General features: G+C 42.3%; 1 protein-coding gene across 1 annotated transcript in view; it reads left to right on the forward strand.

The window, feature by feature from the left end:
• Positions 1–22,268, forward strand: part of LOC111952863 (protein kinase C-binding protein NELL2a-like) — a 94,330-nt gene that overhangs the window by 13,075 nt on the left and 58,987 nt on the right. The window contains exons 3-9 of the mRNA XM_023971821.2: positions 392–542; positions 2,368–2,541; positions 4,227–4,323; positions 6,418–6,490; positions 6,704–6,786; positions 9,511–9,639; positions 19,590–19,692. Of these exons, the coding sequence (XP_023827589.1) occupies positions 392–542; positions 2,368–2,541; positions 4,227–4,323; positions 6,418–6,490; positions 6,704–6,786; positions 9,511–9,639; positions 19,590–19,692 (810 nt within the window). The remainder of the gene's footprint in view (positions 1–391; positions 543–2,367; positions 2,542–4,226; positions 4,324–6,417; positions 6,491–6,703; positions 6,787–9,510; positions 9,640–19,589; positions 19,693–22,268) is intronic.

A 22,268-nucleotide genomic window follows, 5' to 3' on the forward strand; every position in this document is an offset into this window, starting at 1 on the left:
TATTTTAACTGTCTCTACCAACACTGAGGCATTTGTGAATCACGCTAACGTGGGGTTGTTTCTCTATTCTGGCTCTGTTGGCTTCAGTTGAGACACATTACATTTTAGTAATTTAGCACGACACTCTTATCCAGAGCCACGGTGTAACACTGATCTCCCTGTTATTAATCTAAACACATTATACTGGTTGAAATAATCCTTAATTTCTAATATGGCACTATGGTTGAACAATCATGAATATCCTTTGTGTTTTGCAACAATGATAACCTGTAATGAATGAAAACACATTGAAATGAAATGCCTACATAAATAATGCTAATGTATTTGAATGCTCAAGTGCTACTACAATATTGCCTTTTAATGACCAAACTGCCAACCACCCTTTCCCCAGGTTCGTCCAGGGAGGTGAAGGCTCCTGAGGATGTGTCTGAGCGGATGCTCCAGAAGCTGAGGGGCCGGAGGGAGTTCACCGTTGTGGTCACCCTGAAACAGGAGCACTTCAACTCTGGGGTCATCCTCTCCATCCACCACTCTGAACAGAGGTATGGCCAGAGCCATTACAAATACGTACTGAATACAATGCTAGAGTCCTCACAATACCCACTGACCACAATGCCAGAGTCCTCATAGAACACACTGGTCAGAGTATGAATGGCTCACCTTTGCAGTGAAGTCCTTTAAAAAATATATGGGATTGTCATCTCTGCGTAAAATGTGTTGAGGGTACATACAGTATTTTTGTGTTTTTGTAAATCTGTTAGTGCTGCAGGAATCAGATGACAAAACAGACTAAACAATGCTGTACAGAAAAAGCAAATTACACCAACACTTTATTCCTAGTACATCACCAAACTAAACACACAACCGTGGTGATTGTGAACAGTTAGTTAGCTAGTATGCTGATCTGTTTTCCAGTCAGGACGCCACATAATGTGTTGATTGAACTGTGTATATTAAAGTCASCGCAGAGTAAAGACCTCATAGCGACGTTAATGACTTTCCCCAGCTTTGATTAGCTGAGCCAGACTGTGTGCAGGATGTGTGTTCACGCTACAGAACCATTGTTTCATTTGGTTTAGAAATGGGTTGTTGGGTGATCCCGGCAGGCAGAGTTACTGGATTTGTGCAGCTGGTATATTGTGCATGGCTGGAGGACAATAACTCATTAGATTCGGTTTGTAGATAAATCCACTCCACCGCTACAGTTCTCCTAAATGCCTGTTTTTCTTTTGAATAATGTTTGAAGTGAGTAGAAGTCTTTAAAGCCAGAGCTGATGAATCTGTATTGGCAACTCTGTCAGCTCTTTCCATTAGTGTCGCTACTTCACATGGGGAATCTCAACGGACTAGACAGAAGGAAGGCAGGGGTTTCCTGGAATACCAATGTACCAATGAGTTTACTCCTCTCACTCACATTACACATATGCATTAGTGTTGTCTCACTGAAGCTGTCCTTGACAGCCGTTGAGTAGCATTAAGCTTGCACTTCAAGTGATTGGATCTTGAAAGGGTTTGCAGATCTACAGAGGAATGTGTCATGATTCTTTGAAACAGGGTGAAGCACTTATAATTTACCATGGGGTGAGTGTGGTGCACAATACACTTTACTGGAAGGATTCTGATTCAGGGAATGAACAGGAAATGTTCAGCTATCTGTAGAGTTATGGGTGTGGTCTGTCCTCAATTTTACTGCCTTTTTACCTGTTAGTGATGTTGTGGTTGAATTGGGTAGTGTGGGTGTGCACGTGCAAAAAGTATGTGGACACCCCTTCAAATTGGTGGATTCGGCTACTTCAGCCACAGCCGTTACTGACAGGTGTATAATATCGAGCACACAGACATGCAATCGGCATAGACGAACATTGGCAGTAGAATGGCCTGTACTGAAGAGCTCAGTGACTTTCAACGTGGCACCGTCATAGGATGCCACCTTTCCAACAAGTCAGTTCGTCAAATTTCTGCCCTGCTAGAGCTGCCCCGGKCAACTGTAAGCGCCTTTATTGTGAAGTGGAAATGTCTAGGAACAACAACTGCTCAGACGCGAATAGGTAGGCCACACAAGCTCACAGAAGGGGACTGGTGAGTGCTGAAGCACGTAGTGCGTAAACATTTTCTAGCGGAAAACCTTCCCAGAAGAGTGGAGGCTGTTATCTCAGCAAAGGGGGGACCAACTCCATATTAAAGCCCATGATTTTGGAATGAGATGTTCGACGAACAGTTGTCCACATACTTTTAGCCATGTAGTGTATGTGTGTAGCATTTTCTCTCTCCATATTCCATCTGCTCATTCTTTCAGGATCCACTTTAGACAAACTTGTGTCCATATCAATTCTTCTCCATCCATATTCTGTCTGCTCGTCCCTTMAGGTTCCTGGAGTTGGAGAGCAGTGGGCAGCGCAATGAGGTGCGTCTCCACTACCGCACCAAGGGTCAGAAGGCCCACACCGAGGTGTTTCCCTACAGCCTGGCAGACGGACAGTGGCACAAGGTTTCTGTGGCTGTCAGCGCCTCCCACATCATACTGCACGTTGACTGCAACAGGTAGGCTAAATGTACTGAGATATAAACATGTTTAATTTAATCCAGTATTATTCCCAATATAAACAACCTATAATAAGTAGGGAATAGGATGACTGAAGAGGGTGTATTTTAGTGTTAGAGGCATTATTACCAATCAATTTAATCAAATATGTGACTCACCACCTGGATTTTGTCTTATGTAGCAAAATTTGAAATTGTGTTTTTTTTATATTGGATAAAAGTAGAGACTCAGAGCTACAAAATGGTATATCATACACTGCATTTCTGAGGAACAATGGGAAAGTAATTATGCTTTGAAAGTTGATAAACTTGTAAACTCACTTTTGAGAATGTTTTCTGAATGTTTTGGTGTCTAGTGAAGTATTCTTCTTTGTCTACACCCATTCAGCATCGTTCACACCCTCTTAAGCTTGAGCCCCACCCACCTCGTTTCGCTCTCGGAGCGTTCAAAGCGCACACTTGACGCTCTGGATGATTTGTTTACCTCTGGATAGCATGAAAACAGCCTAACCAGCTCTGCTGGCAACAATTTCATGAATCTTTTTTTGCCAACGTTTACTGACACCGGCCATATTCAATGGGTGTTTTACACTTTAGCTTAAGACATGTAGCTAGCTAGCTAGGTAAACAACGTATAAGATCACACACGTCACGTAACGTTAGCTAACGAGCCAGCCAGCTAACGTTAGCTAGTTAAACAACAATGAACATCGTGCCAAATCATGTCGCTAGTACCCTGCATGAATCTGCTGGGAGCTAACCAACCAGGTTCAATGTTAACTAGCTAACATTAGGCTATAACTAGCAAAGCAAACGACTCTGGGATACGAATAATAACGTCATACACGTAACGTTAGCTAGGGAGCCAGCCAGCTAACGTTAGCTAGCTAGCTAACAGTATACTTTAGCTTGAAATGAAAACACTTTCTGACAAAATCAGAAACTTGTCATATCTGAAAATGTAGCTAGCTAGACTATCTTACCCGTATACATCATCATGCATGATGGATGCGTCTCCCTGTCACGGATGCCATACCACGGTTGCCCTTAGTTTGAAGATGTAATCCGGTGTTTTCTCCATCTCTTTAGCTATCATATTCCAATTCCACTGATTTCAAAACTCGATCCTCCAGAAAGTGGTGAGMAACACTTACGCAGCTCCACTACACAATACATTTAAAAAAAGGCTCGTTCAACAGGATTACCAACACAGACTGACCAACTCAAATAGACAGAAGCCCTCTATATGGCAGACCAATCCGAACTCCTCTTTCGGCATGTCTAGCCCACTCATTATCTCAGCCAATCATGGCTAGTGGAAAGGTTGCTGACTTTTTCTGGGTCTTAACCAACAAGGCTCATAACTGTAAAGTTTTATTCGTATTTACAGATGGCATATACGTTTCTTATTAAGGCACATGAAAGTTCACATGTTCCTGAAGGCATTTCTACCAAAAAAAACACATTTTGATTTATTTATTTTAAGAAAAAAAAGAATGGCTCTCCTCTGAAGTCATGACTTGTGCCATACGCCTAGATTCCTGAAACGGGTCACATATTATTACTGTTACAAGCTTTAGTGGTTGTAGTATTAGAAGGTGTGGTGTGGTTGGCAAATACAGTATGTTTTATGATGAGCAGTAATCATGTTTTGCTGACTCGTTCCTGTCTTTCTGTCTCTGTAGGATCTATGAGAGGGTGGTGGAGATCCCATTCATGGACATCCCTGAGGACACAACCTTCTGGTTAGGGCAGCGGAGCAGCGCCCATGGCTTTTTCAAGGTAAATAGGACATGTTTTGTAAAGCTGAAGACACTTCATGGTGGCTTAGGTTTGACGGTGTGGCATAAACGGTGCTGATGCTGCATAATAAATTATTCAAATAATTGAAGAGGAAATTAAGCGCGTTGGCTCATGGACGTTGTTTTCCCACATGCCACCCTGGTACGCACCCCCCTTCCCATCCTCACCCCGCACCCCCCTTCCCATCCTCGGTTGTTTAGCCCTAGAATTGTTTTATTTATTATGGCTTGGAATTTAATTGCTCGCATTTTCTCAAGACTGTCAATGTAATTTGTGCATTCTTTCTCCTTTCTCTCCCTCACTGCTAAGAATACATTTACAATTTTGTCCCATAAATTGTTTCCCCCCTAGTCTGCTGCTCTATGCATTGCTGCCGTAATTATCCCACTAACACTGATTTGGGAGAAATCATTAAACTCTCTGGACCGTGCTCATTAAAGATGGTCCATTGTTTATCAGACATGAAGACATGAAGACATGTATCACCCCTTACAGCGGTTTAATCCACATGGGAACATCCTTCCCATATTGATAACTTAGAGTATAATGTCAGCTTTAATGTCGGATTTTACCTATTTTAACCACACTGGTACTACTTTTTGTTTGCTGTCGGGCAGAACGTGTATGTGTGTCTGTGTGTTGAACTGCGTGTGTATAATTTTGTGTGACGCTCCTGGCTGTTGCATTTCCTCTGCGTTAATTGGCAGATGAAAGAAGACTTGGAGGTCACCCACTAATCTTGACGTGTGCCCACCACACCTCCCCCTTTTGTGCCTCTGAAGCCCTGATTAGTGCTGGGAAAGGAAAGCCACATCTCATCTAAAGGAAAACTCCTTCATTAACGATCAGACATTCTTTCTCTCGGTTTGGATGGGGGTTTAGAGGAAGCAAAAATTGCATCCCCAGCAGTATAGTGGCAAACACTTTTATCACAGAGATGTGATGATACCCATTCAGCAGTTCGATATTATAGCATCCTACATGTATAATATACCAGGATGTGTGTGAAGGAGAAGTCCATAAGATGATTCATTCACAATTGATTACCAATTTAGTTGCATTTAGATCTTCATCTTTCATTAAAAGACACTGTGTGTGGTTTACAGCTGTAGTCTACATCTGGAAAGTAGCTAGTTAGTAATCATACACTCAATAACCTTTCACACTAAATGCACACATTCATCAGTGATACATACATGCATTATCGTCCCTAGTCTAATGGTTTTTCACCCTTCCACTGAGTTGGTCTAAATTACCGGGAGATGGAAACATGTTTAACAAAACATGACTCATGCCTGCTTCCATCTCGCATGATGTTGCCATGAGAAATCAGCTAATTGGTTTCTTTGGATTTTAATTCATGGCCAGTAAATTAAAGTGGCAAGACAATTAAAAAATAAAAACTTCTCATAAGTTGCGTGGCTCCACTTCTGTAAGAGAAGTACATGCACTCAAGGAATGAGATGGGCCAGGTTTCCATGGTTACTGAGTGTCTGGATGTGTGCTTCGACCACACGATGATATGCTATACAATGAGGATACCTATGAATCAAATTGAATGTGTATCTCATAGCTATGCTTATCAAAGGGAATCAGGAGAAAACAGAAATTGCGATTACATTCATTATTGGTTCACTTTACATCCCATTTCAGTCCAATTATCTCAACGGACATCAGGCTGTACCAGTCCAGAGAACACATTAGCTCAGAATAAACTTGTCAGACTCCCTCCCTGCTATCGAAACATACATTTCCAGTAACAGTAATCTTCACTAAATATGTAATACAGTTGTTTACTTATAGCACAGTATTTATTGGGCTTTGTGCGTGACTTGAGGTGTGTGTGTGTGTGCTAAGAATATTAGACCATCTCTCTTATCTATTTTCTACCTATTGCACATGTAGTTGTCCTAGCTTCTCTTTCTATAACACCGTCCACTGCACTGTGATGACGGCTATCCTCTCATTTAGGGGTGCTATCTGTGATCAAGTAGGACACATTTAGTCAGACGAGACAGTACGCTCTGTGCTGGCTGTAACTAAGCCAGTGTTTTTTTCTATGTGTGTCTGCAGGGTGTAATGCAGGACGTTCAGATATTAGTCATGCCTCAGGGATTCATCTCCCAGTGCCCAGATCTCAACCGGAGTAAGTCCACATTGTAGGAGGATGCTGAGGAGAGAACAGCTCATAATAATGGCCGGAACGGAGCAAATGGAATGGTATCAAACACCTGGAAACCATCTTTTTGATCTATTTGATACCATTCCACTACTTATTGGTGCAGTCATATTAAAATGTTATTCATCTGTAACAAAGTTATGTGTAAACATGTTGTCTCTGTGGTCTGTTCTTTTCTAGCTTGCCCAACCTGCAATGACTTCCACGGACTGGTGCAGAAGATCATGGAACTGCAGGATATCTTAGCCAAAACATCCAGCAAGGTACTGTAATGTATCCTGATCATAAACCTTTGTTGTCAAGGCTGATACCTCAGGCTATTCATTTCTGTTTCAACAAGTTTCATTCACCATCAAAGGTCTACCTACAGTGCCTTTGGAAAGTATTTGATATTTTGATACGTTACAGCCTTATTCTAAAATGGATAAAAAAATTATAATAATCCTCAGCAATGTACAAGCAATACCCCATAATGACAAAGCGAAAACACGTCTTTAGAAACAGAAATACCTTATTTACATAAGTATTCAGACCCTTTGGTACAAGACTCAAAATGTTTACCATTGATCATCCTTGAAATGTTTCTTCAACTTGATTGGAGTCCTCCTGTGGTAAATTCAATTGATTGGACATGATTTGGAAAGGCACACACCTGTCTATACAAGGTCTCACAGTTGACAGTGCATGTCAGAGCAAAAACCAAGAATTGTCCGAGACAGGATTGTGTCGAGGCACAGATCTCAGGAARGGTACCAAAACATTTCTCAAGCATTGAAGGTCCCCAAGAACACAGTGGCCTCCATCGTTCTTCAATGGAAGAAGTTTGGAACTCCAAGACTCTTCATAGAGCTGGCCGCCCGGCCAAACTGAGCAATCGGGGGAGAAGGGCCTTGGTCAGGGAGGTAACCAAGAACCCGATGGTAACTCTGACAGAGCACTAGAGTTTCTCTGTGGAGATGGGAGAACCTTCCAGAAGGACAACCATCTCTGCAGCACTCCACCAATCAGGCATTTATGGTAGAGTGACCAGACGGAAGCCACTCCTCAGTAAGAGGCACATGACAGCCCGCTTGGAGTTTGCCAAAAGGCACCTAAAGACTCAGACCATGAGAAACAAGATTGACTGGTCTGATGAAACTAACATTGAACTGTTTGGCCTGAATGCCAAGCGTCACGTCTGGAGGAAACCTGCCACCACCCCTACGGTGAAGCATGGTGGTGGCAGCATCATGCTGTAGGGATGTTTTTCAGCWGCAGTGACTGGGAGATTAGTCAGGATCGAGGCAAAGATGAACAGCGCAGAGATCCTTAATGAAAACCTGCTCCAGAGCACTCAGGACCTCAGACTGGGGTGAATGTCCACGTTCCAACTGGTCAACAACCCTAAGCACACAGCCAAGACAACACAGGAGTGGCTTCGGGACAAGTCTTTGAATGTCCTTGAGTGGCCCAGCCAGAGCCTGGACTTCAGAGCCCGGACTTGAACCTGAAGGAACATCTCTGGAGAGAYCCTGAAAATAGCTGTGCAGCAACTCTCATCCAACCTGACAGAGCTTGAGAGAATCTGAAGAGAAAAATGGGAGAAACTCCCCAAGTACAGGTGTGCCAAGCTTGTAGCGTCATACCCAAGAAGACTCGAGGCTGTAATCGCTGCCAAAGGTGCCAAAGGTGCTTCAACAAAGTACTGAGTAAAGGGTCTGAATACTTATGTAAATGTGATATTTCAGTTTGGTATTTTAAATAAATTAGCAAACATTTCTGAAAACCTGTTTTTGCTTTGTCATTATGGGGTATTGTGTGTAGATTGATACATTTTTGGGATGTTTCAGTTTTAGAACAAGGCTATAACCTAACAAAATTTGGAAAAAGTTAAGGGATCTGAATACTTTCCAAAGGCAATGTATATGAATCTACTTTGATGATGTCATACACTGTAGATCTCCTTTAGTGCATGGTTGACTCTAGCAAGGCTTGTAGTAGAATGCGTTTCATGTGTATATAGATCAGTGGTCACCAACCTTTTCTGAGTCATGATCGCTTTCTGAGTCAAAATGCAAGCTGAGATCTCACGCTCAGATTTTTTTTTACATGACTTAGAAAATGTAAGCCTATGCAACATTAACCAATCAAAAACAGTAGCAATGACGTTTGTGCAGTAGGCTATAGGCCCAATACATTATCATTGCATATTGGCTAATCTTGAATTGCCTTGCCATTTTTGTTCTTCTCAGACCATTTTGAAATTATATTTACAAAATGTAGGTGTATGATCACTCTGGTAATAGATCATTTGTTGTATTACTTATGAAGCACAGCTGAGAGAGCATAATAATTATAATAACAACGCAAGCTTATCGGAAATAATTTGCTATACTCATTCTTTGCCGTGCTGGTTGTATTGTGAGTGGAAGTAGCGAGAACGTGCATTTTATGGCTTATAAAAGTGTTGAACAAAGTGTTGACAGTGCTGAATAACAATTTAAACATGAACATACTTTTAAAAACAGCAGCCTTTTGCTGTATGTGTTGAGTCTCTCTCTAGTCATGGTTTTAAGTTTTGCTGTGCATTCGAGATTTATTTTTTACAGTCTATGGCTCAAGGAAACTGTGCAGACACAGTGGTCTGAGCTATCTGATTGGCCAGCGGTAAGCCTATAGGTTCACTTGATCTTCTCTGGGCCTGCCCGGTAGGCGGAGTCTACCTTCAGACACATGAAATGGCTAAAAATGGGAACACTTTGCCTTTCCGGGGCTAGGGCTGCTGAATCAAGTGCACCTCCAGCCAACAGCACAAAACAAATTTAAAAAACATAGGAACGCAAGGCTTTTTGGGGTTTTTACAGAAATGTTTGGTGATCGACTACGAATGCCTTGGAGATCAACAGGTTGGTGACCACTGATATAGATGGATTATATGCACCGATCTGAGACCCTCTCCCTCCCTCCATCCCCCTCCCTCCCTTTGTATCTGGGCCTGGCTTGGCCAGCTGTCCAGAGCAGAGGAGATGATGAATGGTCTGGATGGATGCTACTGTGAGAGGACCTGCAGCGTCAAGGGGGTCGTCTACAGAGAGGACGAATCATTGACAGATGGCTGCAGGAACTGCACATGCACGGTGGGCTATATCAGTGTGTGTGTACTGTGTGTGTGTGTGTGTGTGTGTGTGTGTGTGCTCTGACTGTACAAAATATTATGAACAACTGCTCTTTCCATGAAATAGACTGACCAGGGGAGTCCAGGTGAAAGCTTGGATTATTGATGTCACTTGTTAAATCCACTTCAATCAGTGTAGATGAAGGGAAGGAGACCGGTTAAAGAAGGATTTTTAAGCCTTTAGACAACAGAGACATGGATTGTGTATGTGTGCCATTCAGAGGGTAAATGGGCAAGTCAAAAGTTTCCCGTGTGTATCAAGAATGGTTCACCAACCAAAAGACATCCAGCCAACTTGACACATCTGTGGGAAGTGAACATGGGTCAGTATCCCTGTGGAACGCTTTTACCACGTTGTAAAGTCCCTGCCCCAATAAATTGAGGCTGTTCGGAAGGCAAAAGGGGCAGGGGTGCACTCAATATTAGGAAGGTGTTCTTAATGTTTTGTACACTCATTGTATATAACTGGTGTGTGTATGTGTGTGCACGCGTGTGTCTGTGTGCGTGCATTTGGTTTTACTATCCTTGTGGGCTTCAGAAGTCCTCAAGGTAAATCTGTACAAATGCCGACATTTCACCGGTCCCCATAAGGAAAAAGGCTATTTTAGTGATTGGGGTTATGGTTAGTGGTTAGGGAAAATAGGATTTTGAATGGGAATCTATTTTTTGGTCCCCACAAAGATAGTAAAACAAACATGTGTGTGTGTGAGTGATTCAATCCCATAGTTGTCCCTGCCTATGTTTTTGTCTTCTGTTAATCAATTGTTGGTGGGAGGGGGGGGCAGTACTCCATTGTTGATGGCTTATGTTCTCATTACTTCATTGGTTTGAGAGGAGTGTTGCCCTAGATATTTAAAGAAAACAGGACAGAAACACTGAGGAATTATAGAAAACATACACAGTAACTAGGATGAAACAGAGCACCAGGACTCAGCTATGCTGGACAGACCCTCTCAAGGGTCTACTTTCCTCTTCACCAAGTATGTCAAAGGAGCGTAAATACTTATGAGAGTGCTGTGGTTATTTACCACATCAAAAGAGATTTCACCTCTGTCACTCTCCCAGCTATAGGACATGCATTACTCTCTATGCCACTTTACTCCTGAAATGAGCCAATGGGGTGGATCTGTGGCTTAGCACCTGCAGCTGAGAAACTGAGGAGATCACATATTTCTCAGTACATTACATTGGTATAATGTGACTAAATCACATCTCTCACTACATTGCACCTAATTACTCTCGACAGATGATAATTATCGTCTGCGATTCGTTCCGCCCCGTTCGTCGAATGAATCATCGGTGCTCATCGACGTGTCACTTCCCTGATGCAGACTGCAATTATGCCATTAGATAGACGTGTTCGTTACCTTATGTGTGGCAATTAGCCGCGACCTTTGAAACTCAAAGGTCACGGCATTAAGATGTTATCAATTATGGTGGATCAGTCACATACAGTGGTTCTTCCTTCAAAAGTTGCATCATACTGCAGCACAGCTTGAAGGGTGCTGCAGAATGGTATGGCACGTTGGAGTGCATGACACCATCGTATTTTACTCTCAGCCATTGTCTCCATTAATGCTAGTTAATTTTAGTTTGACCACCAGAGGACATCTTTGAGATGTTAAGTTATTGAAATGACATGGAGCTGTAGACCTAGTGTCCTGTTTACTGTAGCTATTTTAGCGTAACTTACTTATTGGCATACAGGCCTACTTCAATATAAAGTATATCAATCATTCATTTGTGTGTGTCATCACACAGCATACTGTAATGGTCTGGATGTAGCTGGTGCAGAGGGGTCAGGCGCAGGACAGCAGAGATGAGTAACACAAGTAACTTTACTCAAATATTCCAATAACATGTCGTAAATACCGAGGACACAATAACGGACCGAACATACATAAAACAATCACGCACAAAAACCATGGGGAAAACAGAGGATTAAATAATGAACATGTAATTAGGGAATTGAAACCAGGTGTGTAAAACAAAGACAAAACAAATGGAAAATGAAAAGTGGATCGGTGATGGCTAGAAGGCCGGTGACGTCGACCGCCGAACGCCGCCCAAATAAGGAGAGGGACCGACTTCGGCGGAAGTCGTGACACATACAAGTCATCCATGTCTTTAAATACAGCATTTTAGTTCTAAAACGAAATAACAAAGGGAACCTTGAATAATTAAACAATGAATAAACCGCAACACGTCGGCTAAAGCAATTGAATTCACAAATGCATTTGACTGTTTTTAATATTGGTTGTACTAGAGACTTTAAAACCGATTTTGTTAACAGACTATATGGGATTGATTATAATTTGTTTGTAAATTATTMATGTATTTGTTGTGCTGTTTATACTGTTAGAAATGTTGCTTAATTAAATTGATTAATATCATGGTGTTTCTATTCCAAGAAAAACTCAAATGAAATTTAAGGTAGCCTATGTAGGCCTCAGGGTTTCCGTTAGGAAGATATGGCTCTGTACAATGTGACCGGTCGGGAGTAGACCTAAGCTACTAAGCGACTGCGAGTGAAGAGCAAAATAATCCTAACATTTCCACACCCTAATTGTAGGCTAACCAATACCCACATGGAGATTCAGTGAAAATAAAAAATGGATTTATCAAGACCAGTCCTCTCAAAGCAGCACGAAACGGTGCTGAAATAGTTGACCACATGCTGGTAGCGTATTGCTTCAAATCCTATTATCAGAATTGGATGACTTTGGGTGTTTCATTAAGCAACAATTTGTTGCCTTCAATTCTAATAGCCTACTTTGTTCCAATATTTTTGTCATTCAGTGATATTTATTCCCATAGTAATTCGTTATGGATCCATCCAGATCTGATTGGAAAACAATGCATGTGGTGGGCTATACAAAGAGATGGGTGAAGTAACGTACCTCGCAAACATCCATTAATACATTTAAAGTCCCTAAACTCGGCAAGAGTCTATTGTCCTGCTGATAGCCCATCAAGGGTGGATGGCTTCTTTTCTATTCCAATTTATTGGAAAGGCTGCTGAACCACACTTGGACCACAGCGTTGTTGCATACTTACAGTACAGTGCACTTTCACTCCATTCTCCGCCTGTCTCTCTACCAATGCCACCAGATTATTATTGTTGTTATCGGTAACATTCTACAAGTAAATGTGTAAATGTAATAAATAAAATACCTACATTAAATAGCTCAGGTCTTCAAAATATGTGAAACCTTTTTAAAATTATTTTTTATCTATGCTTAGTAGCGGAGCTTTATGGCTTTGCCATTAACTTGCGTATATTCAGTCAACACATATATTTTAAGAATATAATGGAATATAACAGACCATTTTTGTTTCTCTTACAATAAAAACCTTATAGTGTAACAACAGTTTTAGTAAGTAATAAGCTACGGTCCAGTTACAGCTTCTTCTGACAAAGTAGGAACAAAAAAAAGTATATTTTGAGTGTGCTCGTGGGACAGAGGAAGAGCAATTCTTACACTATTGTTCTAAATTCAATCACTCTCTTCTTCTTCATCCTCATCATTCAGTTCATTCAAATTCAATTGTAATACATTTTGTCACTCCCGTTGAACAAGTCCAAATCCCTTTTGCATGTGCTCCAAAGGGATAACTTTAAAAAAACATGATATAGGTACATTTAAATAATCTAAAGGAAAAATGTTATTATTTATGCTTACTCTAGTGGATATAAGTATTTGAGGCATATCATGTGAATTAGGCCTCATGTAAAATCATTGTCAAAAGTGCAAGAGATGCTGTTGCATGACAAACAGGTGCCGTTAGATTACAATATAATTTATCTGTCAGCTTGGAACAGTGTAAACAATAATAAATAAAGTAAAAGTAATACCAGAGTATGTTCTAATGTGAAAAAAATGTAAAGCCTTTAATACAGCATAGCAAAGTTTAAAAAACTGCCAGATTTGTGAAATTGCTATATCCGATATTTTGCGGTTGCATGAGGCTTGGCGATCACAGAATCAGTAGGATCTTAAACAAACACTCACATAGGCAAGAGAAGCAGGAACAGCGGAAGGTAGTCTAGTGGTTAGAGCGTTGGACTAGTAACTGAAAGGTTGGAAGATTGAATCCCCGAGCTGACAAGGTAAAAATCTGTTGTTCTGCCCCTGAACAAGACAGTTAACCCACTGTTCCTAGGACGTCATTGAAAATAAGAATTTGTTCTTAATGGACTTGCCTAGTTAAATAAATAGGGCTGAGTGACTCACTCATTTCTGGCTTCTGTTCAAAATAAGTTATATTAAGGTTAAAGACATTCTTTCTGATTGTCTATAGCATGCAGTCTCTCCTCTCGCTACAGCTAATTTTGTTTTAATTACTATGTGGATTATAATAAATATATATATTTGTAGGGATTGATGTATTTTTCGTAAGGCTAAATCTGGTCTGTGATATTGAGTACTTTGGCGTACTTAAGCATCAAATACATTGCAAGTTTGCCCTTTTTTGGCCATTAGGCTACACTTCACAATAGGTCTCAACTATGACTGACCACAGTATCTGTCGGTAGTCTAAACTGTGGCACAAATTGGGGGCTTTTTCACACCTAGCCGAGCTATTAGACTCTCCTTTTGTAAATTAATGGAGGTGTAAATGTTTCAGTCAGTCTTTCTCCTATCGCACTAGAGTCCTGCATCAGGCTTAACAAAATCAGCTGGTGGGTGGTCCTGGAGTTGAGAGAACTTTGGTAAATAAAATGGCGCAATTACACTTGACATGTGGAATGACAATTTTAGAAAAATAGGATACTTGTGCCTTACAGCCCATTACATAAATGAAGAGTGGATGTTATCCACCACGGAGTAGGGCAGAGCAGCTCAAAAATACAGATGACAGGGCCTCCCGGGTGGCGCAGTGGTCTAGGGCACTGCATCGCAGTGCTAGCTGCGCCACCAGAGTCTCTGAGTTCGCGCCCAGGCTCTGTCGCAGCCGGCCGCGACCGGGAGGTCCGTGGGGCGATGCACAATTGGCATAGCGTCGTCCGGGTTAGGGAGGGTTTGGCCGGTAGGGATATCCTTGTCTCATCGCACTCCAGCGACTCCTGTGGCGGGCCGGGCGCAGTGCGCGCTAACCAAGGGGGCCAGGTACACGGTGTTTCCTCCGACACATTGGTGCGGCTGGGTTGGAGGCGCGCTGTTAAAGAAGCAGTGCGGCTTGGTTGGGTTGTGCTTCGGAGGACGCATGGCTTTCGACCTTCGTCTCTCCTGAGCCCGTACGGGAGTTGTAGCGATGAGACAAGATAGTAATTACTAGCGATTGGATACCACGAAAATTGGGGAGAAAATGGGATAAAATAAATAAAATTTAAAAATTTWAAAAATACAGATGACATAAGACCAGCTATTGTGAAAGAATACTTGTGGATCTTGTTGATTTCCTCTATCGCTTCAAGAGGCCTACTGTCCACCTGGCAATTGTGTGGTTCCAAAGGATAAAGGGTCACCTTCAGATGGACGACATGAATAACATACAGCCGGCGGTTATACAGTGCCTTGCGGAAGTATTTACCCCCTTGGCATTTTTCCTATTTTGTTGCCTTACTACTTGGAGTTAAAATAGATTTTTGGGGGGTATGCATCATTTGATTTACACAACATGCCTACCACTTTGAAGATGCAAAATGTTTTTTTATTGTGAAATAAACAAGTAGTAAGACAAAAAATAGAACTTGAGTGTGCATAACTATTCACCCCCCCAAAGTCAATACTTTGTATAGCCACCTTTTGCAGCAATTACAGCTGCAAGTCTCTTGGGGTATGACTCTATAAGCTTGGCACATCTAGCCACTGGGATTTTTGCCCATTCTTCAAGGCAAAATTGCTCCAGCTCCTTCAAGTTGGATGGGTTCTGCTGGTGTACAGCAATCTTTAAGTCAAACCACAGATTCTCAATTGGATTGAGGTCTGGGCTTTGACTAGGCCATGCCAAGACATTTAAATGTTTCCCCTTAAACCACTTGAGTGTTGCTATAGCAGTATGCTTAGGGTCATTGTCCTGCTGGAAGGTGAACCTCCGTCCTAGTCTCAAATCTCTGGAAGACTGAAACAGGTTTCCCTCAAGAATTTCCCTGTATTTAGCGCCATCCATCATCCCTTCAATTCTGACCAGTTTCCCAGTCCCTGCCGATGAAAAACATCCCCACGGCATGATGCTGCCACCACCATGCTTCACTGTGGGGATGGTGTTCGAGGTTATGAKAGGTGTTGGGTTTGCGCCAGACATAGCATTTTCCTTGATGGCCAAAAAGCTACATTTTAGTCTCATCTGACCTTCTTCCATATGTTTGGGGAGTCTCCCACATGCCTTTTGGCGAACACCAAACATGTTTGCTTATTTGTTTCTTTAAGCAATGGCTTTTTATGGCCACTCTTACGTAAAGCCTATGTCTGTGGAGTGTACGTCTTAAAGTGGTCCTATGGACAGATACTCCAATCTCCGCTGTGGAGCTTTGCAGCTCATTCAGGGTTATCTTTAGTCTCTTTGTTGCCTCTCTGATTAATGATTGCCTGGTCCGTGAGTTTTGGTGAGCGGCCCTCTTTTGGCAGGTTTGTTGTGGTGCCATATTCTTTCAAATTTATATTAATGGATTTAATGGTGCTCTGTGGCATGTTCAAAGTTTCGGATATTTTTTTATAACCCAACACTGATCTGTACTTCTCCACAACTTTGTCCCTGACCTGTTTGGAGAGCTCCTTGTTCTTCATGGTGCCGCTTGCTTGGTGGTGCCCCTTGCTTAGTGGTGTTGCAGACTCTGGGGACTTTCAGAACAGGTGTATATACTGTATATATACTGAGATCATGTGACAGATCATGTGACACTTAGATTGCACACAGGTGGACTTTCCTTAATTAATTATGTGACTTCTGAAGGTAATTGGTTGCACCAGATCTTATTTAGGGGCTTCATAGCAAAGGGGGTGAATACATATGCAAGCACCATTTTTCAGTTTTTTATATTTTTTGAATWAAAAAAAAAAAAAAATCATTTCACTTCACCAATTTGGACTATTTTGTTTATGTCCATTCCAAGAAATCCAAATAAAATCCATTTAAATTGCAGGTTGTAATGCAACAAAATAGGAAAAATGCCAAGGGGGGTGAATACTTTTGCAAGGCACTGTACACAGTACACTGTATCGGCAGGATAGAACAGCAGCCTCTTGTAAGACAAGGGATGACGGTCTATGTATATTTGTAAACAACAGCTGGTGCAAGATATCTAAGGAAGTCTCGAGGTTTTGCTCGCCTGAGGTAGAGTGTCTCATGAGAAGCTGTAGACCACACTACCTACCTAGAGAGTTTTCATCTATATTCTTCATACCTGTCTGTTTACCACCACAAACCGATGCTTGCACTAAGACCGCACTCAATGAATTGTATATGGCCATAAACAAACAGTGAAACCCTCATCCAGAGGCGGCGCTCCTAGTGGCCGGGCACTTTAATGCAGGGAAACTTAAATCCGTTTGACCTAATTTCTACCAGCATGTTAAATTTGCAACTAGAGGGATAAAATCTCTAGACCACCTTTACTCCACACACAGAGACACGTACAAAGCTCTCACTCGCCCTCCAGCAGGGTTGGTCCTGGTCAGTCCCTGGATGGGAGACCAGGTGCTGCTGGAAGTGGTGTTGGAGGGCCAGTAGGAGGCACTCTTTCCTCTGGTCTAAACAAAGATCCCAATGCCCCAGGGCAGTGATTGGGGACACTGCTCTGTGTAGGGTGCCGTCTTTCGGATGGGACGTTAAACGGGTGTCCTGACTCTCTGAGGTCATTAAAGATCCCATGGCACTTATCGTAAGAGTAGGGGTGTTAACCCCGGTGTCCTGGCTAAATTCCCAATCTGGCCCTCAACCATCAAGGTCACCTAATAATCCCCAGTTTACAATTGGCTCATTCATCCCCCTCCTCTCCCCTGTAACTATTCCCCAGGTCGTTGCTGCAAATGAGAACGTGTTCTCAGTCAACTTACCTGGTAAAATAACGGTAAAATAAATAAAATAAAATAAAAAAAAAATTGGGCAAATCTGACCATAATTCTATCCTCCTGATTCCTGCTTACAAGCAAAAATTATAGCAGGACTCACCAGTGACTCGGTCAGTTAAAAAGTGGTCAGATGAAGCAGATGCTAAGCTACAGGACTGTTTTGCTAGCACAGGCTGGAATATTTCCTGGGATTCTTCCGATGGCATTGAGGAGTACACCACATCAGTCAATGGCTTCATGTCGTACAGATCCCAACCAGAAGCCATGAATTACAGGCAACATCCGCACTGAACTAAAGGGTAGAGCTGCCGCTTTCAAGGAGTGAGACTCTAAACCGGAAGCTTATAAGAAATCCCACTATGCCCTCCGATGAACCATCAAACAGGCAAAGTGTCAATACAGGACTAAGATCAAAATGTACTACACCGGCTCCGAYGCTCATCGGATGTGGCAGGGCTTGCAAACTATTACAGACTACAAAGGGAAGCACAGCCGTGAGCTGCCCAGTGGCACGAGCCTACCAGACTAAATTAATTATTTGCTTGCTTCGAGGCAAGTAACACTGAAACATGCACAAGACCTTTAAACAGGTCAACATTCAAATGGATTACCAGGATGTGTACTCCGAGCATGCGCTGACCAACTGGCAAGTGTCTTCACTGACATTTCCAACCTCTCCCTGTCTGAGTCTGTAATGCCAACATGTTTCAAGTAGACCATAGTCCCTGTGCCCAAGAACACCAAGGTAACCTGCCTAAAATACTACTAACACGTAGCACTCACGTCTGTAGCCATGAAGTGCTTTGAAAATGCTGGTCATGGCTCACATAAACACCATTATCCCAGAAACCCTAGACCCACTCCAATTTGCATACCGCCCCAACAGATCCACAGATTATGCAATCTCTATTGCACTCCACACTGCCCTTTCCCACCTGGACAAAAGGAACACTTATGTGAGAATGTTATTTATTGACTACAGYTCAGCGTCCAACAGTATAGGGCACTCAAAGCTCATCACTAACCTAAGRACCCTGGGACTAAACACCTCCCTCTGCACCTGAATCCTGGACTTCATGACGGGCCGCCACCAGGTGGTAAGGGTAGGTAACAACACATCCGCCCCTCAGGGGTGCGTGTTCAGTCCCCTCCTGTAGTCCCTGTTCACTCATGGCTGCACGGCCAGGCACGACTCCAACACCATCATTAAGTTTGCCGATGACACAATAGTGGTAGGCCTGACCACCGACAACAACGAGACAGCCTATAGGGTGGAGGTCAGAGACCTGACAGTGTGGTGCAAGGACAACAACCTCTCCCTCAACATGATCAAGACTAAGGAGATGATTGTGTACTACAGGAAAAGGAGGGCTGAATATTTTTTTTATTTTATTATCCAAATGTTGAACTCCGGGACCACCCGCAAGCAATTTTTGGGGGGTTGCCTGATGCAGGACTAGCGGCAGACAAGAGAGACTCTTGGACTGAAACATTCACACCCCCATTAATTTACGAAAAGATAGTCAATTTGTACGAAAGTTCCGACTACCGATAGATCAGTGTTCTAACTCCCCCTTGTGATAGTGTGGTGCAATGACAGAATGATGCAATTTACCACAATCTGCCACCATCTACCACAAATGGTCATGGCATATTTTTTTTATTTAACCAGGCATAAGCTCAACATTTAATTGAGGAACCACTGTACATGTTCCTTTTGAGCAAAGTTGAATTATCTGAGAGGACTGGGGTGAGCTACAGAGGTAGAGATACAGTATGCATCTCATACTTATTTAATTCTTAAGACTGAATACTCCCCTGACCTCTTATATTAAGATGCGTTTAATTCTGTTGCCTGTCAGTTTGAGTGACTTCCTGTCTTTTCTCTCTCCTACAGAACGGCACGGTGCAGTGTGAGACTATCTCCTGCCCTCCCCCTCAGTGCCCAGCGGGCACCACGCCTGCCTACGTGAAGGGTGCCTGCTGCATGGAGTGCCAACGTGAGTAAAATGTTTTAACATAAACACACACAGATGGACACACGTATGCACACACATACACACATAAACACTCCTCTTCTCACACACTCAACACAGAAACACCAGAGACACACATAGCACGCCTCCACAACGGCTGCCTGGCAACTGACCACAGCTCTGCGTTGCTAAGCTGCTCCCCAACACACCTCCTGAGATGCTCCATACTTTTGCATATACATGGACCAATCAATTATTCAACAGCCAGCWTCTCAACAGAGCTGGCCACATTGACACAAATGGGAAACAGAATTCAGGGGTCGCAGGATGTGAGATGAACTAGTTCCTGTTTACAATAGACAGGATGATGCTATGAGCCGGGAGCTCGTCCAAGGACTTTCAGGGAGTTTTCTTTCTAAGAAAAAATGTCAAATTAAGAAATGGAAGTTGGAAGCTGTTGGAGTATCCTTTTGTCTGGCTGAGTGGACTATGAAACAAAGAGAAATGTCTGTGTTTTGTATTTGATCAATAGCCGTTTGCTATATACGCTCAAACTTGTAGTGTATTTGAGGTTTAAAACTGCTTCTAAAGTTTGTAGTTTCCACTTGATTTTCCCTGACAAAAAAATGTATCAACCCCTAGAAAAATGTTAATTAATTATAATCCACATAATAATTCACATTTCCTTCTACTGCAGGATTATTTTCCTGCTGTAGCAAACTGGCTCAAATTAGGATCCTATAACTGTACATGCTGTATGTCATATATTCAAAGGTTCTCTCAAATTTGTTTGCTCTCAATAAGACATGGCTCTTATTTGTGTCTCTTGTGTGGCTACCTATACCTTATATATACAGTACCAGTCAAAAGTGGGTTAGTACCCACAAAATACCATTAAGATGGGCAAAAGAACACAGACACTGGACAGAGGAACTCTGACTAGAAGGCCAGCATCCCAGAGTCGCCTCTTCACTTCACTCTTCACAGACGTTGAGACTGGTGTTTTGCGGGTACTATTTAATGAAGCTGCCAGTTGAGGACTTGTGAGGCATCTGTTTCTCAAACTAGACACTCTAATGTACTTGCCCTCTTGCTCAGTTGTGCACCGGGGCCTCCCACTCCTCTTTCTATTCTGGTTAGAGCCAGTTTGCGCTGTTCTGTGAAGGGAGTAATACACAGCGTTGTACCAGATCTTCAGGTTCTTGTCAATTTCTCGCATGGAATATCTTTCATTTCTCAGAACAAGAATAGACTGACGAGTTTCCGAAGAAAGTTATTTGTTTCTGGCCATTTGAGCCTGTAATCGAACCCACAAATGCTGATACTCCAGATACTCAACTAGTCTAAAGAAGGCCAGTTTTATTGATTCTTTAAATCAGAACAACAGTTTTCAGCTGTGCTAACATAATTGCAAAAGGGTTTTCTAATGATCAATTAGCCTTTTAAAATGATAAAATTAGATTAGCTAAAAAAAACGTGCCATTGGAACACAGGAGTGTTGCTGATAATGGGCCTCTGTACGCCTATGTAGATATTACATAAAAGAAATCAGCCGTTTCCAGCAACAATAGTCATTTACAACATTAACAATGTTTACACTGTATTTCTGATCAATTTGATGTTATTTTAATCTTTAAAAAACAAGGACATTTCTAAGTGACCACAAACTTTTGAATGGTAGTGTATATGAGGCCTGGGTCGGTTAAACAGTACATACTCTCACATGTAAATTGAATTCACTTCAAACTCACACTCTACAAAACCTCCATTAGCTTAGCTAGCTAATCAGGCTGTGTTGATGTAAACACTCTCACTCCATACCCACTTCATACCCAACTGCACTGCGTTGTGGCAGGGGGAGTGGATCATAAGGCCTGTAAGCATCCTAATCTGACATCAACACACTGGTATTAATCCTCCTGCTACTGTGTCTCTACCGTGTCTCTGTGTACAGCGCTTATCTCACTTAGGTAGACAAACACAGGGTTTATTAAGCTTGCTTTGGTGTTAGACACAAAGACACAGCGCCCTCTCCAAATTAAAACCTTATCTGTTCACATACTGTACAGTACCCTCCTCCATGGAGCGGGAGGCAAGGAGCTAGGTTCTCGTTCTGATGACTTGTCAAACACAATGTTTAATTGCGTTGTCAAAAGTTCATCATTGATTTTCCTTGTAATCACCATTCTAAGATACTGGATGTGATGTATCAGTTTATTCAGTTTTACTACTGTAGTTCTTGTGCAGATGTAGGAATTCACAGTTTGATTGAAGTGTGAAGTGGCTTAGGGCTAGTTCTATATCGTGCTTTCCTCCAATAATTCTGATAACCAGGTAGCCTATCCACTCAAACCTCCACATCAAACTGACACATTTAATACAATGTTCTGCCCAAGTAAGAATGACATTGAAGTCCAATGCTCCAATTCTATTTTCTGATAATAAAGATTGCCATGTCTGATCCCAGTGTCTCCACACCACCACAGGTTGTCACAGACTGCCATACTGAAAGGTGTGTGTGTGTGTGTGTGTGTGTGTGTGTGTGTGTGTGTGTGTGTGTGTGTGTGTGTGTGTGTGTGTGTGTGTGTGTGTGTGTGTGT

Source organism: Salvelinus sp. IW2-2015, linkage group LG26 (assembly GCF_002910315.2).
Source record: "Salvelinus sp. IW2-2015 linkage group LG26, ASM291031v2, whole genome shotgun sequence".
In the NCBI taxonomy this organism is placed as follows: Eukaryota; Metazoa; Chordata; class Actinopteri; order Salmoniformes; family Salmonidae; genus Salvelinus; species Salvelinus sp. IW2-2015.